Source organism: Medicago sativa, chromosome 6 (genome assembly GCF_051527215.1).
Source record: "Medicago sativa cultivar Bolivia chromosome 6, Bolivia_mono, whole genome shotgun sequence".
NCBI lineage: Eukaryota > Viridiplantae > Streptophyta > Magnoliopsida > Fabales > Fabaceae > Medicago > Medicago sativa.
In genome coordinates, this window is record NC_140754.1 from 70,139,657 (window position 1) to 70,158,566 (window position 18,910).

Genomic DNA, 18,910 nt, shown 5'->3' on the forward strand with positions numbered 1-18,910 from the left:
AGTCAATAGACTACTTGACAAAAAAAAAAAGATTTGAATTTGGAGCGTAAGAGGTGCCGCCAAATGTTATATATCAAAGAGGTTTGGTTTTGACATTTTGATTAGATTAGATTAGATATAAAGAGTTTGAGTGTTTTGAGCGTCTCATAAAGTTATCATTACTTCCTCTTAGATCTTTAAACGATGAGATGGATTTATAATTATCGTTACTTTCCAAAAATTATGTTAACTGCTTGTGTGAGGAGCCTAATGAATCTTTATAGCTCATCTTAATTAACACATGAACTACGTGATTGAGAGAACTATTCGTTGTTTTGGAGCCTAATGCCAAGAACTTCAAGAGGAAAAATTCAAGAAAAAGGAAGTATTCAAAGACATCAATGTTGCCAAATCGACTTCTAAGGACTTAAATTATTCCGTAAAAACATGCCACGATCAAAGTTGTCAAAATCGGGACTTTACTTTAAGTCAAAAGAGAATAGAAAAATCGGGACTCGTAAAATCACAATCAAAATCGAAGGATTTTACTCAAGGACTTTTGTAGAATCGATATAAGAAATCTTAAAACCGCAATCAAAATCGATGGATTTTACCTAAAAATAATAATACTAAATATATGTTACAAATGGTATATAGTCATAAATGACTTAGTTTTCAAGAAATCGTAAAATCGCAATCAAAATCGATGAATTTTGCCTATTTTGGGATTCTACTATGGATTTTAGTCGTTAAAGGTGAAGAAAGTCGTAAAATCCTGGATTTTTGGATTTAAGTCGGGATTTTGACAACAATGGCCACGATACTTCTACTAGGAGGGATAACCTAGAACAAGCTTGGAATAGGATATGATCCCTCTTTTATTTACAATTTTAAGTCGCACATAGACAAGTATTCTTGAATGTATTTGGAACATGCAACTATTCTCTTTTAAATGATATTTCAGATTGTTTTGACCCATTGATCAGTATTTCTCAATTTCTTGTACCTGCATCTCAAATTAAACATGCATCATTTGACAACAACTTCTTTATAACAAAACGTCCTTCCCAATTTTGAGACCCTTTCTTGAGTTGTTGAATTTTAGTATTAATTGGCAATGCTTTCTTCCATACAAGATTTCCCTCTTTGAAGCTTTTCTTTGCTATCCTTCTTGTCGTATAACATGTTTGTCTTTTTCTCTTGTCGAATAATGTTATTCAATGGTAACATTCTTTCTCTTTCAAATTATTTCAACTGGTCATATAATATATTCCAATCATATTAAATATGGAAATTATTTTGCCTTTGTTATCTTAACTAATGTAAATATTTTGGTGGTGGCCGAGGTTTGAATCCCAGACCTTGTATATTTTATGCTTTGTCCCTACCAACTGAATGCTTTGTCCCTACCAACCGAGCTAAGCTCATGAGGACAACTAATGTAAATTTATTTATACCGGTAACGACATTAGGACCATATACTAACTTAAAAGAAATTTGTTATTAAGAGACCGAATGCTTCTATTTTAGTCTAAAAGAAAATAATACTTGATGCTTAAAAAGGCTTAGATAACACGAAGCCTGACGAAGCTTAGAGAATACATGTAGCCTGGAGAGACCATCAGAATATATATTGGTTTCTATTTGATAATATTGAAAAATTTCTTTGCAGTTGTAAAAGGAAATTTTGGTGGATTAAATATTGCAATCAATTGGTTTTCTAATTAATAAAAAAAAATCCATTTGTGATCTTTTTGACCTTATGCTTTTACTTATGCATTGTACGTTTGTTTATGGTTCAAATGAAATTGAAAGTGCTTGAGAAATGTTTTTATGATAGAATAAAAATGAAGTTTTTAATGTTAGAACACAATTTAAACTCCGCATTTCTTGTGTTTTTATGAACTTTCATTCTTTTTATAGGGTTGAATCCTAGTAGTTGATGTTCTCGTTGAGAGTTGGATTGCGAAAGGGGTTACCCATAAAATATATTAAGCTACTTCGTGGAATAATGATAGGTCAATGAACACTCCAATTGAAAAGTTGCGATGAACATAGTCTTTTAATGGGATGACAATGTTAGAAGTCTCAAATTGACTAGATAAATATGCTCCATGTAATACTTAAGTCATCAGTCTCTCTCACCTTATAAACTAGTTTTTGGAATTCGGCACTCCTTGTTGGCTTAAGCCCTAAGATGTTAATTTTGATATTTATCAACCTTTCTAACATTTTGTCTATTATACTTTTTTTTCCTCGAAAACATTCTTTTTCTTCTATTGTACTCCATCCGATCACATTTATAAGCAACTTTCCAATTTTTAGATTCATTAAATAACTGATGTATCTGAACTATATAGTCTTGATACATAAGTTAATTAATGAATATGAAAAAACAAAAGTTGTTTATAAATGTGAACAGAGCGAGTATTTGGTTATTGTTTATCGTAGAATTCAAGCACAGGTTGTGCATGTGTAATATTGTCCATTTCTTGGTGGTGGATATAGTATTTATGGTTATGTTGACAAGAGCTTTATGTATTGAGGATCTCTCTTTGCAAGTTAATTTTTTTTGCAGCTGTTGGTCCCCCTCATATGGTTTATCCACTCTGACAGCATTAGTCATTTAGGTACACTCCATTTGTTTGTATTTAATTGTGTATGTGTATTGTGTTTCTCATGAGTTAATTAAGAGGATTAGTGGGGTTGAGTTTGTGCAGAAACATGCAAATATATTTGTGAAAATGATAGTTCCGGTTGTAGAGCCTGCATATTTATGTTTAATATAAGCTTTTATGATTCATTTGGGAATAATTTTAATGGAAAAAAACTGGGCATATAACAACTATATCTAAAAATTAAACAATCAAATACAATAAGATATACAATAGACACATATTTAAAAATCATTTGAAACTCTAGAACTAATTATTGTATTCACCATCTTAACGATTGAGATGATGATTCATTCAATGTGGAGTCATGAGGCGAAACCAAAAATAAATGTATGTATGGGCCACCAAAATAAACTACAATAGTATATACATAAAATTTATGTTTTCATAGGCATTAAGCACAATGTTGACCATCAACAAATTACATAACATACCTTAAAAATTCAAAATAATCATCTATGCATTTGGAATGACTTCATAGTGTGATAGTAATGCATATCGAGACAGAGAAGAGGGCGGACAACAAAGTAATTTTATTTAAAAATCAAGAATATTTAAGTAATTTCCCTTATAAAAAAAATTGGGCTAGGTGGGCCATGGCGCACCCATGCCCTAATGTGGCTCCACCCCTGGAGTCATCTTACAACAATCTCGATTTTCTTCTCTTGCTTTTTGGTTTAGGAACAGTGAACAACGATCAAGTGATCACTCTCTCAATTGCAAGGTTGACATGAACGACCCTAATTATAGGTGGCGGTGACGTCCATCGTAATCAAAGTTTTGAGCGATTTTCAAATATCGATTAAATATAGATCACATCAAACACTTCCTTGCACTACCAATAATCGCAAATAAGTTTTTATTTGCTTTCATTATCCTCACTTTAATTCCTACCGTTTTTGTACAGAAAATAAACAAAGGGGTTTATTCAAGTGTAGAAAATGGCCACATGAATCATCTACAATTTTATTTTCATTTTTAAATACAATTCAATTTTATGTTATGTTTTAAATCAACCACTTCTTATAAGTGTGTTGACTTTACAAAATAAAACATATATTTAAAAAAAACAATGTGTCACACCTTTGTTTGCATGCAGTTAAATCTGAACAATGACAATGTACAGTGTATATTATAGTCATGAATTACTCTAGCTTGTTATGAATATATACATATAGCTGGCTAATACTAATCATAAGCTCTGTGCTTTAGAGAGAGACAACACAAACTATATTGTGCATGCAATGAAAGAATTATTAGGTTAAAACAAAGCACTTTAATATCTCCTTCCGACAAGTAACATCAAATTCTGTTTCATATATAGACACGGTGTGTTATTTTTATTCAGATTTCAGAGTACTGAATCAACATGAATTTCGTGTTTTGATCCATCCCTATCCCTATATTATTACATATATTTTAGTAGCTGCATGTAGCAGTAACTAGTAACTAGGGTGCTAATAGCAATCGCAATAGCAATAGCAATAGCATCCCCGTGACTGATATATATCTTATATTCTCATCTTTCACTTTCTAAATTCTATAAAGGCTGCAAAACTTTGAAGCTGTACTCCATGATCAAATATCATAACACTTGTAACACACATACACACTTAGCATATACTCAATTTTGAATATAATTAGAAGGAAAATGTTTGGAGTACTCATCGATCTAAACCCTAGTAAAAATAAAGAAAAAAATTATATAATAAATATATTGATGATATGATAGAAAGAGAAATATATATGTAACTTAAGGCGTTGAATAGATATACGAAAATTCAAGTGTTTAAACATCATTGTTGTAATTGTATATATAATAATATAATGTCACATTGTAAAAGTAAATTGTTTTCTAAAAAGTTTTTTTTTGATAATGTTAGAAGTTTTTATCTTTAAATTTAAGCCAATAGTAGAAAATTATATATGGAAAATGTTTGAAGTACACATCGATCTAAACCCTAGTAAAAATAAAGAGAAAAAAAATTATATAATAAATGAAATATATGTAATTTAAGGTGTTGCATAACTGCACGGAAATTTGGGTGTTTAAATATCATTGTTGAAATTATAAATATAATAATGTCATATTGTAAAAGTGAATTGTTTTCTAAAAAGTTTTTTGTTTTTTGAAATGTTGGAATTTTTTATCTTTAAATTTAAGCCAATAGTATAAAATTATACATAAATTGCTTTCATTTTTAATAATATAAATTGATTTTTTTTATCATGTGGGATTTATTATAAAGAGTAAACTTTTTTATGTACAAATGTAAACTAAACAATCCCTGACCTATTCCTCCACTTTTGTTTGCTTCTGTTTTATCACTTCTTGTATTGCTAAAAACCGTTAGCTATAGAAATTAGAAACACAGAATGACAAGTTAATGGGATATGAGAGAAAACACACACACTTTTTCTCACTTTATCACTAAGACCTACTGCTGTTAGGTCGGCTGCAGCTTCTTATTTACCTATAACAGCTACTTAACTTTTTTTATAGAATTTATTTTTACTTTATTCACCTATAAGAGCTATATATGTAACAAATTTATGAAAAAAAATATAGGTCGTGCAGCATATATGAATGATATTTGTAATGTTAAATTTACTTATAATTAGAGTGGATTAGATAGTTCAATTAATTTGTGTTAAAAGATAAGAATTTGAACCTCCAAACGTGATTTTTCATTCAAATTGATTGTTAATTCATTTTTTTTTTGAAGGATCATTCAAATTGATTGTTAATTCATTTACACTTGAATGTTAGAATATAAATCATTGGACCACTAAATTTGCTTTTAACTAAAATCATTTTTACGATATAGTATATACTAATTCGATCAAAATAATTTTTTTTTTCCATTTTTGCCAATCAATTTCAAGATACTAATTAATGAAAAAATAGTGAATTAAATATGATATTTATTTATCTTCCTATAAAAAATAGAGATCAATTTTACTTTCTTTTTGTTTTTCTTTTCTATCAATAGTTTAACTCCTTTCTTCACTCAATTTTTTTTGTTTAAAAAAACTTCTTTCCCGGTTTATTTTATATGTGCATGTTTATAATTTTTTGGATTTTATTTTATACACTTATATATGTATGTATGTACTTTGTTTTTTGTAATTAATTTTTCATTTTGAGAGGGTGCAGATATGTATGCAAGGTGTGAAGATGCTTTATGTAGCCAGTGTCCCTTTTGCATAAATGAAGGGGGGCTCCTATATATATATTTAATTTCTTTCATAATGTCTAAAGTCTATTACTGATTCTATTTTCATGTAGGGTTTTTAACTGTGTTTGTAGTAGGCAACGTATATTTAGCATTGCTAGAGTTTCCATCTTGACTAGACTACACTCATGTTGGGATTTGAGAACATAAAGCTGATGCAGTTCAATTTTGGCTTCTTTCTGTTGGAATTTATATCTTGTCTTTGGATTTATTGTACTGTATGATAATTTATTATAATTCCTTATGTGAAAGGTGATATCTTTTCTTTTCTTTTTGGTGCATTGAAAGATCATTTTATTATGGTGAAAATTTAGCTGTCGGGTTTACATAGTTTTTCTTCTTCTTCTTCTTCAGAATACTGAAGAGTTTATGGTAAGTTTAGCAAAATTAGTATGTGACATTATCGTAATTTTGTCAAATTGATATAAATTCAAACATACATTAAGTGTTTCAACAAACAAATAAATTATGGGTGGAACAATTCTTTACGTAATCAAGCAATTGACTTCAAGTGGTTAATGACATTTACTAAGGACAAATTGTTCGGAAAAACTCGAGTTTGATTTTTGGATAAAACAATTCTTAACTAGAATATCTTTACTTTACGGCCGAATTCCAAATTAAAGGGTTATTTTCTCCGGAACCGAAGGGTTAGCACCAAAACAAATCTTGGTGTCATTTATATTACCTCTAACTCACCACTAAACATGTACCGCAAATGATTAAAAGTTCTTGTTTGCATAAAATATATATATATATATATATATATATATATATATATATATATATATATATATATATATACACACACACACACACACACACTTTAGACTTGCTTTGGGTACAAACATCCAAATATAAATTCAAGCACAATTGTAACACGGCCAATTCTACAGAATAAATTTTATTTAAATCAAAATTTTCAAATCTTCGCTCGACCTTATAAAACTGGAGGTAAAAACAATAAAGAAGCTGTAAAAATGCAGTAACAAACTTGTATTAAAATGATAAAGGTAAAAATTACTAGTACAATATTGATGGTAGAATGTGCCTTTGTTGATCTAAGTTAAAGCCCGTGGCCCACTCTTATATACACAACTAGTTAGGTAGCTTGAAGCACAAGCAATGAAACAAACCCTAACCTCTTATTGGCTACACTCTAACAAACTTGTAACAAATTTTAAAACAAGCTAAAACAAACTGTGATTAATCATCTAAACATGATTATCACTAAACTAAACTTGAATTAGTAACAAAACTAACAGTTATTGGTTTTATGACGATAATGAAACGAATAAGGGGGTGAATAGATTTCCTAAAAAATTATGATAAAAAATGTGATTTAAAATAATAGCTATACAAAATCGTTTGACTATTTGAAATTAAAACATAGGCAACAATGTGAACAATGTTTACACACAATAATTCAATGTTGAACAAACAATTTACTATTGAATTAATGTTTAACAATCAAGATTTATACACTTAACAATTACAAAGCCAATCCAATCTCAATCATACCTACACCTTAAACAATGAAAATTCTAACATGAAAAGACACAATGATTTGATCAATGATGAAGTTTTGAACAAGTTATATCCATGGACATTTTTGAATTTTGGAGGGCACATGAGAAGTAGGGAAGGTGTGAAAAGAAGTTTCGAACTGGTAAGTCTGCACTTTAATATCTGGCCCAGTTCTCATAACATACTCAGAAATTTGCTGAAACACACCTTTAAATGACTGTAATACCCCTTGGCAGTTAACTGTCGCCAGTTTCGTATTTCCTCGACAGTTAACTGCCGCCGGTTTTTTTAATTGCTCAGCAGTTAAGTGCCGATGGACTGTTCCATCGGATGAAATAGCCAGCTGCTCTCCCTCCATCACGTACAATTTTAATTTTTGAGAAAAATAAACAAGAAAAATTCATATCTAATCTACTATAAGAAAATTGGTGTTTTTTTTACATGATTATATTATTGAGAAATATTCATATTCCACATCAAATAAAAATAAACCATGAACACAAGTTTATAAGGAGAGGTTGTTTTCACCTTACAAGCTATATAAACGAGTTATTTATTAGACCAAACATAAAAACACAATATGATGTCAAAGTCTATTGATCCAAGCCACTTGCTATATGGGGAGTCCTCACCTTCCAGGTTAATTTTGCAACAATAAGTCATAGAGTAGTGCTAGCATCACTTTTTTTTTCAAAAGTCACTCTAACACTAAATTTTTACTGGCTTATGTCAAGATGGATCTCACACTTTAAAAATGAGTTCCATTTAAAATAGTAAAACATATATTGACTTCATCCAATAAAAGAATGAGTGTTGAAAAGAGAGTCATCTCATAATTTTTTCTAAGGTATATCTAATATACAAACCTAATATATATCTTTGATAAAATTTAAAAAGGGACAATTTGGTGTACTATAATAAATAAAAAGAGAAAAGAAATAACCGTAAATAATTTATTCTTCAACTCTCATTCTATGACCAACAAGGTCTTTTGAATGAAAAAGAGGAAAAATAAGAAAATTGAATGATTAATGAAGTTTTTTCTTTGCAGGGACTAATTTGTGCCTCTTTAATCATTTTCAAATATCAAATTGTCACTTTTTAACTATTGAAAAATTTCCTAAATGAAAAAAAAAAAATACTATTGACAAATATCTAGTTGTCCCTTATGAAAAATCATATTAAAAACCCAAGTTTTGATGATGATTTAAGTGGGAATTATTATGGCCTAGTTTTTGTTTAACTTTTTTTTTAGGACCAAAATAAATCTCAATATTTTTTTCATGAACTAAAATGAGTTTTCTTCGGTCAAACAAAGAATATAAAGGGGAAATCATTGGTAGTTAAAAAGTCACATGATTTCCATATTTGTTTTAATTTAAATTAATTATTTAATGGGTTATTACAATCTTATATTGTTTTAATTGGACAAGTATACTGTTTTATTTATATTTGTTTTGGATTTGCAAGATTTGGATAATGAGATCATACTGAATTCCCATTCGTGCAACTCAATCCCACCTCAAATTGAATATACACCCTCCGGTCACTATTATAAGTAAAAATCAACATTTTAGGTTCATTCATTAAATGATGTATGTGATCTATAATAAAGACTACATACATCATTTAATGAATGAATCTAAAATGTTGTTTTTTGTTTATAATAGTGACTGGAGGGTGTATATATAAACAACTTCTAAATTAGGATTCCTACATTATTAAGGAAAAAGGAGTGAGCATACTCATACATTCTAAAGATGCTGTCTACACTACAGTGTCTTTATAGAAAAAACAATGAAAACAAGATTGGCTTAGTTGTCATATCTTCACTTTCTTATCCAATGATACTTATTAAGTGGTTGCAAATTAGTGTTGGGTTGAAAGTACACCTTATACTCTTAATTAATTAATTTTTTTTATTCAAAACGAAGAGAAAATATTGTTTGGTTTGATAAAAGCTAAATATAATTGCTTTGCTCCTTATTATCAAACTTTTTGGTACAAAAAATGGTCCAAGGAAATATTCTCTCCTGATCATAAGAAAATAATTTCAAACTAAATTTTTAATTGAGAAGGATCTTAAAAGAAAATAATAAAACAGATTCTGTGACGAATAGTCAAATGCAATGAGAGAGTTCTTTCAAAAAAAAAAATGCAATGAGAGTTAGCACTTAGCATGGCCCAGATATTGATGGTTTAACTCATTTTATCTCACATATTATGGCACTTATATTAATTGTTTACAAACTTAAGGGAACAAAAGCTATATCCACTTACATTAAATTTAGGGTAGTTGCCCAGTTAATGTTTGTTTTTGATAGAACTCAATCAGAAACATCCACAAATAAATGTTTAGTATGAAAGTTTAACAAGTTAAAAAGTACACCATTTGGTCATTAATATAAGCAAAAATTCACTTTTTAGATACATTCAAGTAATGATGTATGTAGTCTTTATTATATGTCACATACATCATTAATTGAATGTATCTAAAAAGTGGATTTTTGCTTATATTAGTGACCGGAGGGTGTAACCTTTAATACGGTAAAGATGATATAACATTAGATTAATTGCAGTTTTAGCCCCCTAACTTTTCCAAAGTTGCGATTTTGGCCCCCTCTAAAAAAACTACAAAACCGCCCCCTAAGTTTTGTAACTGTGGCAGTTTTGGCCCCTAAGGCCAATTTTGACTCGGTCTACACTGACGTGACACCCTAAGTGAGGTGTCACGTGTCATTTTATTTATTATTTTTTTGCCTTGGGGGGCCAAAACTGCTATAGTTGCAAAACTTAGGGGCGGTTTTGTAGTTTTTTTTCTTAGGGGGCCAAAATCAAAACTTTGAGAGAGTTGGGGGCTAAAACTGCAATTAAGCCTATAATATTTGACTTTCTTATTTCATTGTATAATAAACATGTATATATACAACAAGAGTCTTGACTATCAAATCCTTATTGTCTTAACTATTAAGTTATTATTAACTTGACTATCAAGACGTTACCAAATATAAAAAATGAATTAAATAATAAATATAAAAGATTTACATATTCTAAAACACCACTGTAGTCGAAACTGAAGGTTGACAGACGTTGACACTATGTTAAAAGTCATCAAGGAGTTGTCGTGGAAGACCCTTAGCGAAGATGTCGGCCATTAGGTATTGGGGAAGGAACATGTAACATACAAACTTGACCACAAGTAAATTTCTCACACACAAAATGAATATCCATCTCAATGTGTTTTGTGTGTTGATGTTAAACGAGATTACAAGAGAGATATACAACACTTACATTGGACTAACGTTGCCTTTGAGACATGATATTGCAGTTCCAAAAGAAGATTTTTAAGCCAACATGACTCAAATGCTACATTAGCGACTCTACCATATTTAGCTTCAACACTGGATCGAGACAATGTAAGTTGTTGTTTTGCAGACCATAGAGATACACAATACCAAGACGTAGACCTTTTGATGTATAGACATCCACCATAGTCCGCATCAATATATGTGATGAGCTTCTCAGTGGAGGAAGGATATTGATGTAGACCGAAATCAAGAGTACCCTAAATATATCAAATGACGTGCTTCAACGCAGACAAATGTTGTGTTTTTGGATCATCCATAAACAAACACACTTGCTGCAAGACAAAAGAGATATCTGGTCTTGTAAAAGTAAAGTATTGCAAGGCTTGAGTACGACTACAATGTTCAGGTGGATCATGTTATGGATTGCTAGAAAATCCACTTAGTTTGGCTTGTGGCCCACTAAAGTAGAAGATGGTTTACAAAGACATACCCGTATGCTTGATAATTTTCTTGGCATATTCATTTTCTGATAGAAAATGACCTGTGTTATAACAGGTTCAACAATTCCCCTCAAAAAACAAAAACAGGTCTAACATTATTGGATGTTACTGCCATTATAAGTCTTACACAGATGGAGAAGTTATCGACCTTTCTGTTACAAAATAACAAAGCTCAAGAAGAAAAAAAAAGCACAATCATAACACAAGAATATAATGTGGAAACTTTAAAACAGGAGAAAAAACCACGACTGTTGTCTAAACGGGCAACTAGAGAATTATTACTATGCGAAATTTTTTACAACACTTAGACTTCTCTCACTCTCACCCCAATGCCCCAGTACAACCACACTCTCACAAAACAAATATTTAAACTGAGTCAAATCTAAGTTTAAAGTGCTACTGACTAGTGCATCTAAAAACAAACAAGAGATGTGAGATTTCTTCAATAGCTAATATTTATTTTAACCTCCTTTTTATTTAAGATACTTGACAATCCTCAAATCTTGTTCCTCCCACTTATCTACCTCCATGTTGGAAGTATCTCCTTTCAAGTGTAATCCTGATTGTATCGCACTGTATTGTTGGGGAGTCCGGATAATGCTGGGAGCGACAATGGGCTAAATGTCCAGGCCCACTAAGAGACTTAGACACCACATCTCCACCCAAAACCTTAATGCATCAGGTATATGGGTCTTCTATCTTATATATCCAACGTTTCCTCAATTTCATTTCTAGTCGATATGAGAAATAATCACTCACACTTGACTTCCAACACTTTTCTATCACCTAATGTACCTCTTACAAAACCTCATTTCTTTTTCCACGTTAACTACTTGTGCGTCCCCTATCTTATATATCCAACGTTTCTTCAACTTCTAGTCGATGTAGGACATAATCACTCACACTTGACTTCCAACACTTTCCCATCACCAAATGTACCTCTTACAAAACCTCACTTCCCTTTCCACGTTAACTACTTGTGCACAAACTCGTGGTAAGGTACACAATAAATTTAATATAATATTATACTCAAGAGAAAATCCTTATATATATATATATATATATATATATATATATATATATATATATATATATATATATATATATATCAAAGATTACTTACACATGAATAGAATGCAAGTGGGCAACAAGTTGCGCCGTTAGGCCTTTTTGTATGGCAAAACCAATCCTCGTAAACACAATATTTATGGACTTAAGAGACATGACATTGTTATGCATGACCCTTTGAACTCTATGTAGAAGGTTAACAACCTATGGTGCTAGAAAGCCAAAAGGGTCAAAAGCAAATAGTATAAAAGCATGTTGAATGTCAGAACACGACTTCTCATGTTTGTCCACTTTGTTTGACTTAACTTTTAGAGTTGTTTGTCCTACCATAAAAGCTCTGAACCCAAATCCCACAAGTGGTGAAACCTCATTCAAGTCCACACATGCAAAAAATAAAATAAAAAATACTCAACAATTGAAAATTAATTTAAGATTTAAGAAAATACGTGTATTCTCTACATTGAACATCAACATGAAAGTTTTGCATGACCATTGTTTCTAACTACAACAAAAAAAAGATCAACGAGCTCATGGAGTATTGCATGCATGCCACTATGAATTTGAATCTTCAAATAGCTGAACTTTAGATTAAGACTGCACACATCACATAATACATTTATCTCAAGATATTGTCGATTTCAGGTTCAAATGAACTCTCTTGCAAACCTGCAAAATGATTCAATTCAATAAAAACATGAATTTTCAGAAACAAAAAGAATTTAAAATATCTATCGTCACACAATATTGTTTAGCAGAATATGAATTACTTGAGCATGATATTGCTTCGGTGAGCTTTCTTTGCAGTTCAGAATAATCAATTCCAGTCATTATCGGTTCCTTCAAGGCAATAAATTGAATGTTAGTAATCAAATTTACAACATATGGGATACTCTTTTATTACATATGGACAAAACTGTTAATTGGTTAATTTATTAGGAGTAAAAAGTCTTTTTACCTATCAAACATCAAACTCTAAACCCTTTTACTTCTTCCTTAATTATAAGCAAAAATGAGTTAAACAATGTTAATGTATTTGATTTATTTTTTGAATCAAATATATTAGTTTTCTTTAACTTATTTTTGCTATATATAAGGATGCACGTCGTGAGCTTAGCTCAGTTAGCAGAGACATTGCATAATATATACAGGGTCTGGAGTATGAACCTCAAACACGTCACTTATTCACCGTATAAAAACGAAGCCACTAGACTATGTAATAAAAAAAAAAAAAGGACGCAGAAAGGTAGTACAAACATATGGTATTGACCATTGCAATTACAAATCTTTCTATTAAGAGTACCAACAAAAAAGATAATATATTAATAAGGAAGAAGATGAGAGTTTTAGAGATACTCCGACACAAAAAATTAAAAATACAAAAGAAGGAAGTGAATAAAATATTATGGAAACCTAAGCCACCCACACCACCAACACCCAAGCCCTTCTGAGTACAGTGTTTTTTAATGCAAGTACAAGGGTACACTAACCGGCCCACTAGACGGTCATGAGAATATTACAAGTTGTCTGGGTTATATACCACTCATTATATAAACTATGACTCTCATTTTTCCTAATAAGGAACCATTTCTAAGGAATAACTTTTATACACTCTCAATAACCTCATCTATAAAACTAAACAATTAGGTTTAAGTGATTAATGAACTTTATCAAATGATGAATTGTTTAGGAGAATCTGAGTTCGATTCTTGGTGGAACAATTTTTTGCTAGACTTTACTTACCTCTCAACAGAACTCTAATAACTCTGGATTAACAAACTCCCTTCTCTTGAAAACTAGACGATTACCACAAAAAAAACATCCTCATCTATAAGGATTTTTTTATGGCAAGTTATTTAGAGTGTTTTGAAGATCTTATTTATACCTATTTTGAGATTATTAATTTTATGACATAAATAAATGTACATGTAGACATCAAAATAATAAATAAATGTATAGACATCAATATAACTTATTACAGCATTGATTTTTGAATTTATAATTTCAATAATATGTTCAGAATAACTTATAAAATCAGCTTTGACAAATCCAGTGGAGGGTGGCGACAGATATTTAGTGGTCTTCAACCAAAACATGTTCTATATGATACAGACTTACTCACAAGTCCTTAACAAATTGGTTAATTTTCTAATAACAATTCGTTTTATATAGTCAAATGTTAATGAGTTATACTCCAAAACAGTAATCCATGTAGTACAAGACATGCCATATAGACCATTAGAAGTTTACATTATTACAAGGAAAACATATACTCCCTCCGGTCCTATTTATAAGAGAAAGTTAGGTCAACAAAAGTGAATGTATTTGGACTGAATTTTTAACTAGATACATCAACTTTTGTTGACCCAAATTTCTCTTATAAATAGGATCGGAGGGAGTAATATATAATTTGTTACATCTCCTTAATACTCATTCAATGTCCCAATAACCCATATCATCAGACTACAGCTTGTGTACTTCCAAACACATCTCTAATAACAAATGAATTGCATATTTGCATGAACGTGTGAAATGAGAAAGGCATTAAAATCATGAGAGCAAAAAAATAATTTATAAAGAATATGAGTCATAATAACGAGTGCCCCCGGAGACTCTTGAAGGATTCCATAATAAGAAATATTTCCATAAAAAATTAAATATTTCCATTTCCAATATACCGATCGCACAATTTTTCATAAATAGTTGTTACTTAAAGGCCTTAAAGAATGCTCTTGAGGCACTCGTTAGCATTTCCTTAAATATTGCAACTATTATAATTCTTACATTATATATAAGCATAATTAATACTCCATGGTGGTCCCGTGAGCATAGCTCAGTTGGTAGGACAATGCATTATTATATGCAGGGGCCGAGGTTCGAACCCCGGACACCCCACTTATTCACCTTATAAGGTGAATTCTAGCCACTAGAAAAAAAAAATAATGCATGGTGAGTGATAACTAAATTTAGAAATAATACCTCAGATCTTATAGTGTATATGAATCTTCCTTCTATCATGTTGGAAGTACAACTTATCAAATTAAGCCCTTCTTTAAGCAGCATGTCTAACACTCTTGATAAAGGAAACAAACACTTGTTGAAGCTGTAACTGCACACAATCTCAAGTCCTCCAGGAAAAGGTTGAACAATAACAAAGGGTTGTATATTTGAACTACTAGAGCCATCTTGAGTAGTGGCATTTGTACTCAAATTAGATACCTTCATTAACTCTTCCTTCTTATCTTGTAATTGCTTCACTTTATTTTGTAGGTGGTTGATATAATTCGTAGCCTCATTCACATGATCAGAAATTGAGCGTTTTCCCTAATCATGATGACATTAATCAAGATAATAAAGTTACCCCGATTAATACTAACCATATACCAGATTTCAAATTTCAAATAAAATAGAAAACAAAAACAAGAAAATAAATAATCTTGGGGGATGGGTACGTAACTCACATGGTTGAACTAAGGGATTAAAGGAGGGAAGGAATAAAGATCCAGGGTTCGAATCTTGTCAAAGAAGAAAATACTAACATATTAACTTCGAATCTGATCAATGAAGAAAATACTAACATAACAACTAACATATTAACATTTGATATTCAAATACTATAGAAAACAAAAACATGCAAATAATAATCTAATGAATCAATAATAATAGTTGAGTCTAGCACAAAGATTAATCTGTTGTAACATAATGTTTTCTTATAGGTAAATAATATGAATTGTCAGTAGCGGAGATCGAATTTTAGACCTCTTTATTCGTACTCCTTCAAAAGCTAAACTCATACCATTGGGCTGCATCTTCGACGACGCACTCATAACATGATGAATTGCGATTCTAAAAATTAGCATTGACGAAGACATCAAACTCAGCATCAAACAACAAGGTTTTATAAATCGGGATTGCAGTAATTGTTCAATCTCATTGCAATCCTTGATATTGTCGATAAGAGAAGTTTTATGAATACTCTCTTTCTAACATTGTCTCTTACGTTTATACTCTTTTATTAGGTGAAACACATGTAATGTTACACTTTAGATATGGATCACATATAAACTGGTGAGACCCATACGCATTTCTTTCAATATGAATCTCATTTAAATGTGGCAACACTTTAAATCTTGATAGGATTGTTATTTTGGCAACATAAACAACTACTACGTCATAACGCAGATCTTAAAACTCTCTTACATGCCGTTAACAACAATATTGCCTCCTTAGGAGACATGTGAATTTATCTTAAAAATGACATAAAGAAGAGATAAAGAGTATAGACATGTGTCTAAGTACTACTAACCTTAATATATTCTATAGGAAGAAGCGATCTAAGGTTGGTGCAGAGGTTGGTCATCTCTTGCCTTCTTTGTCTTTCTGTCTCTTTATGCATCCATTTCTTGTTTTCTTCCATGATAACAATATCCTATAATCTTTGTCTCCCAAATAATAAAAATTCTACTTTCCCTTCACCATTTGACTCACAAGTATCATGCAAATTGTGATGATCTTCTAATTTCCAAGGTTGTATTTCAATGGTGGAAGAAAATAATTTTTAGATCCAAAATAAAAGAAGACGAACTCAACTTTTAATTATTTGGCTATAGAGGATTCATGAGAGCGTATACTATCTTTGTGGGGTTGACAAAGATACTATACAAAGGAAATTGAAGTATATTTGGTTGTTAGGGTTTGATAGTACTTTACATTTGCCAGATATGTTTGGATTCTCAGAATCCTTCACATATAAGATAAGATCATTCTCACCTGCCACACAATGGAGTTCTTATTCATAGTCTGGTGGGACTTAAGTTCATTAAAAAAAAATTCTAGTGGGTCATGCTGCTTTCTCTTTCTTTTGAATGTGAACAATCCACCTTTTCTAATTTTTAATTGAAAAGATGTTTTTCATTGTACTGATTTTAAATGGATATTTATTATAACTTTTGACACAACTAAAATTTTACAAAGAAAATAAGATATGGACACAAAAATTCAAACCAATAGAAAGAAACTAAAAATATAATAAGAGAAATAATATTCAAACATTTATTTTATGACAACTTTTAAATAATTATCTCTCTCCTATTCACATTATGGTCTTATTCTCTTTTTCATTTTTCTTTTTCTCTCTATTAATTTGAACCAATAAGAAGAGAGAAAAAGAAGGTTGTCATTAAAATTGTCACAAATAGTTACAAATATCACTACTCAAAACATAATGTGAGTAGAGAAACTCTAGAGTCACGATTTCTACTTACGATTTGCACATGCGATTACGATTACGATTGAAAACAAAACCTCTCGATCATTAAAAACCTCTCGATCGGTTCCTTCACATGCGATTACGATTACGATTGAAAGAGAGCGATACGGTGCGGCGATAAACAAAGCAGCGATTAAAACAAAAAGCTGAGTGCGATAAGCAAATCTTCTCTCCCTGGGCACCGTTTTCCTTCATTCGTAAGTACGATAAACTTGAGTCTGTATTGGTAAGCGATTGAAACAACACAGTGATTGACCATAAGCCCTGTTATGGTTTCATTCTCCTAATATGGGCACCGTGTTCCTTTAATTTCATTGTGAGTTCTCTATATTAATCTTGCGATTGAAAAGCTGTTGCGTTTGCTTCTGGTTTCTAAATTGCTCGATTAAGGTTTTCGGTTGCTGACGGTTTTCTCTCCGTTGTGAGAGCTTTTGTGTTTCTCTTCTTGTAAGAGTTTGTGGTGTTGGTTTTCTTTCAAGCGTGGGTACGATGACTGAGATAAATTTTGAAGACTTGTCACTAAGTGATGCTGAGGGACTGAGTTTCGACATTGAAGAGGAAGATAGTTCTGAACATGATCCTCGCCTATGTTTGGTGGGACATTTTCTTGTCAATCGTCCAGTTCGACTTAAGGAGATGAAGATACGGATGTCTGAGGTGTGGTGACCGGTGAAGGAGGTGGCGGTGAAGGAAGCGCAACTAGGGCTATTCTTGTTCCAATTTTTTCACAAGTTGGATATAGAGGAGGTACTGAAGGGTGGTTCGTGGACATATGACAATCATTCTTTGGTTCTGGAAAAGCTGCGAATAGGAGTGCCGTTAAAGGATATACATTTGAACTATATGAATCTCTGGGTTAGGGTTTAAAATTTGCCGACCGGTATAATGAAGGAGAAAGTAGGAATGGGGTTAGGGAACTATATTGGAGAGTTTTTGGAGTATGATGGAAATAACAATTCTAGCTTCTGGCGTGAGTATATGAGGTTGAAGGTGAGGTTTGATATCAGACAGCCATTGAAGATAGGGAAGAAGATCAAGGCGAATGGGGGTGAATGGTGTGTGGTGAATTTCAAATATCAGAGGTTAGGAACCTTTTGTTTTGTGTGTGGGGTGCTAGGACATAGCGAGAACAAGTGCGATGTTAGGTTCTCTCAGCCAGACGTTACGATTCCCAAACGGTTGTCAAACGCTATTAGGGCAGATCCATGGAAGCTGGGGGGGAGGGCGTCATCACAGTGGTTGCGGGAAGATGGGGGTTCTTAAGCTAATGTGGAAAAGGAGAGATGGAGGAGAGTCGAAACAGATGGGCAGTTTGAGTCCAGTAGGCAACAGGCGTCTCCGACTTCTGTGG

General features: G+C 31.5%; 1 protein-coding gene across 1 annotated transcript; it reads right to left on the reverse strand.

Annotated features, from left to right (window-relative positions):
• Positions 1–12,708: 12,708 nt before the first annotated feature.
• On the reverse strand, positions 12,709–17,206 carry LOC146916567 (transcription factor bHLH36-like). Its single transcript, XM_085718606.1, has 4 exons — positions 16,597–17,206; positions 15,270–15,614; positions 13,061–13,130; positions 12,709–12,959 (listed from the first exon to the last, which is right to left on the reverse strand). Exons 1-4 carry the CDS (start codon positions 16,705–16,707, stop codon positions 12,910–12,912), a joined length of 576 nt encoding a protein of 191 aa, XP_085574732.1. The 5' UTR covers positions 16,708–17,206; the 3' UTR covers positions 12,709–12,909.
• Between the last annotated feature and the right edge of the window lie 1,704 nt (positions 17,207–18,910).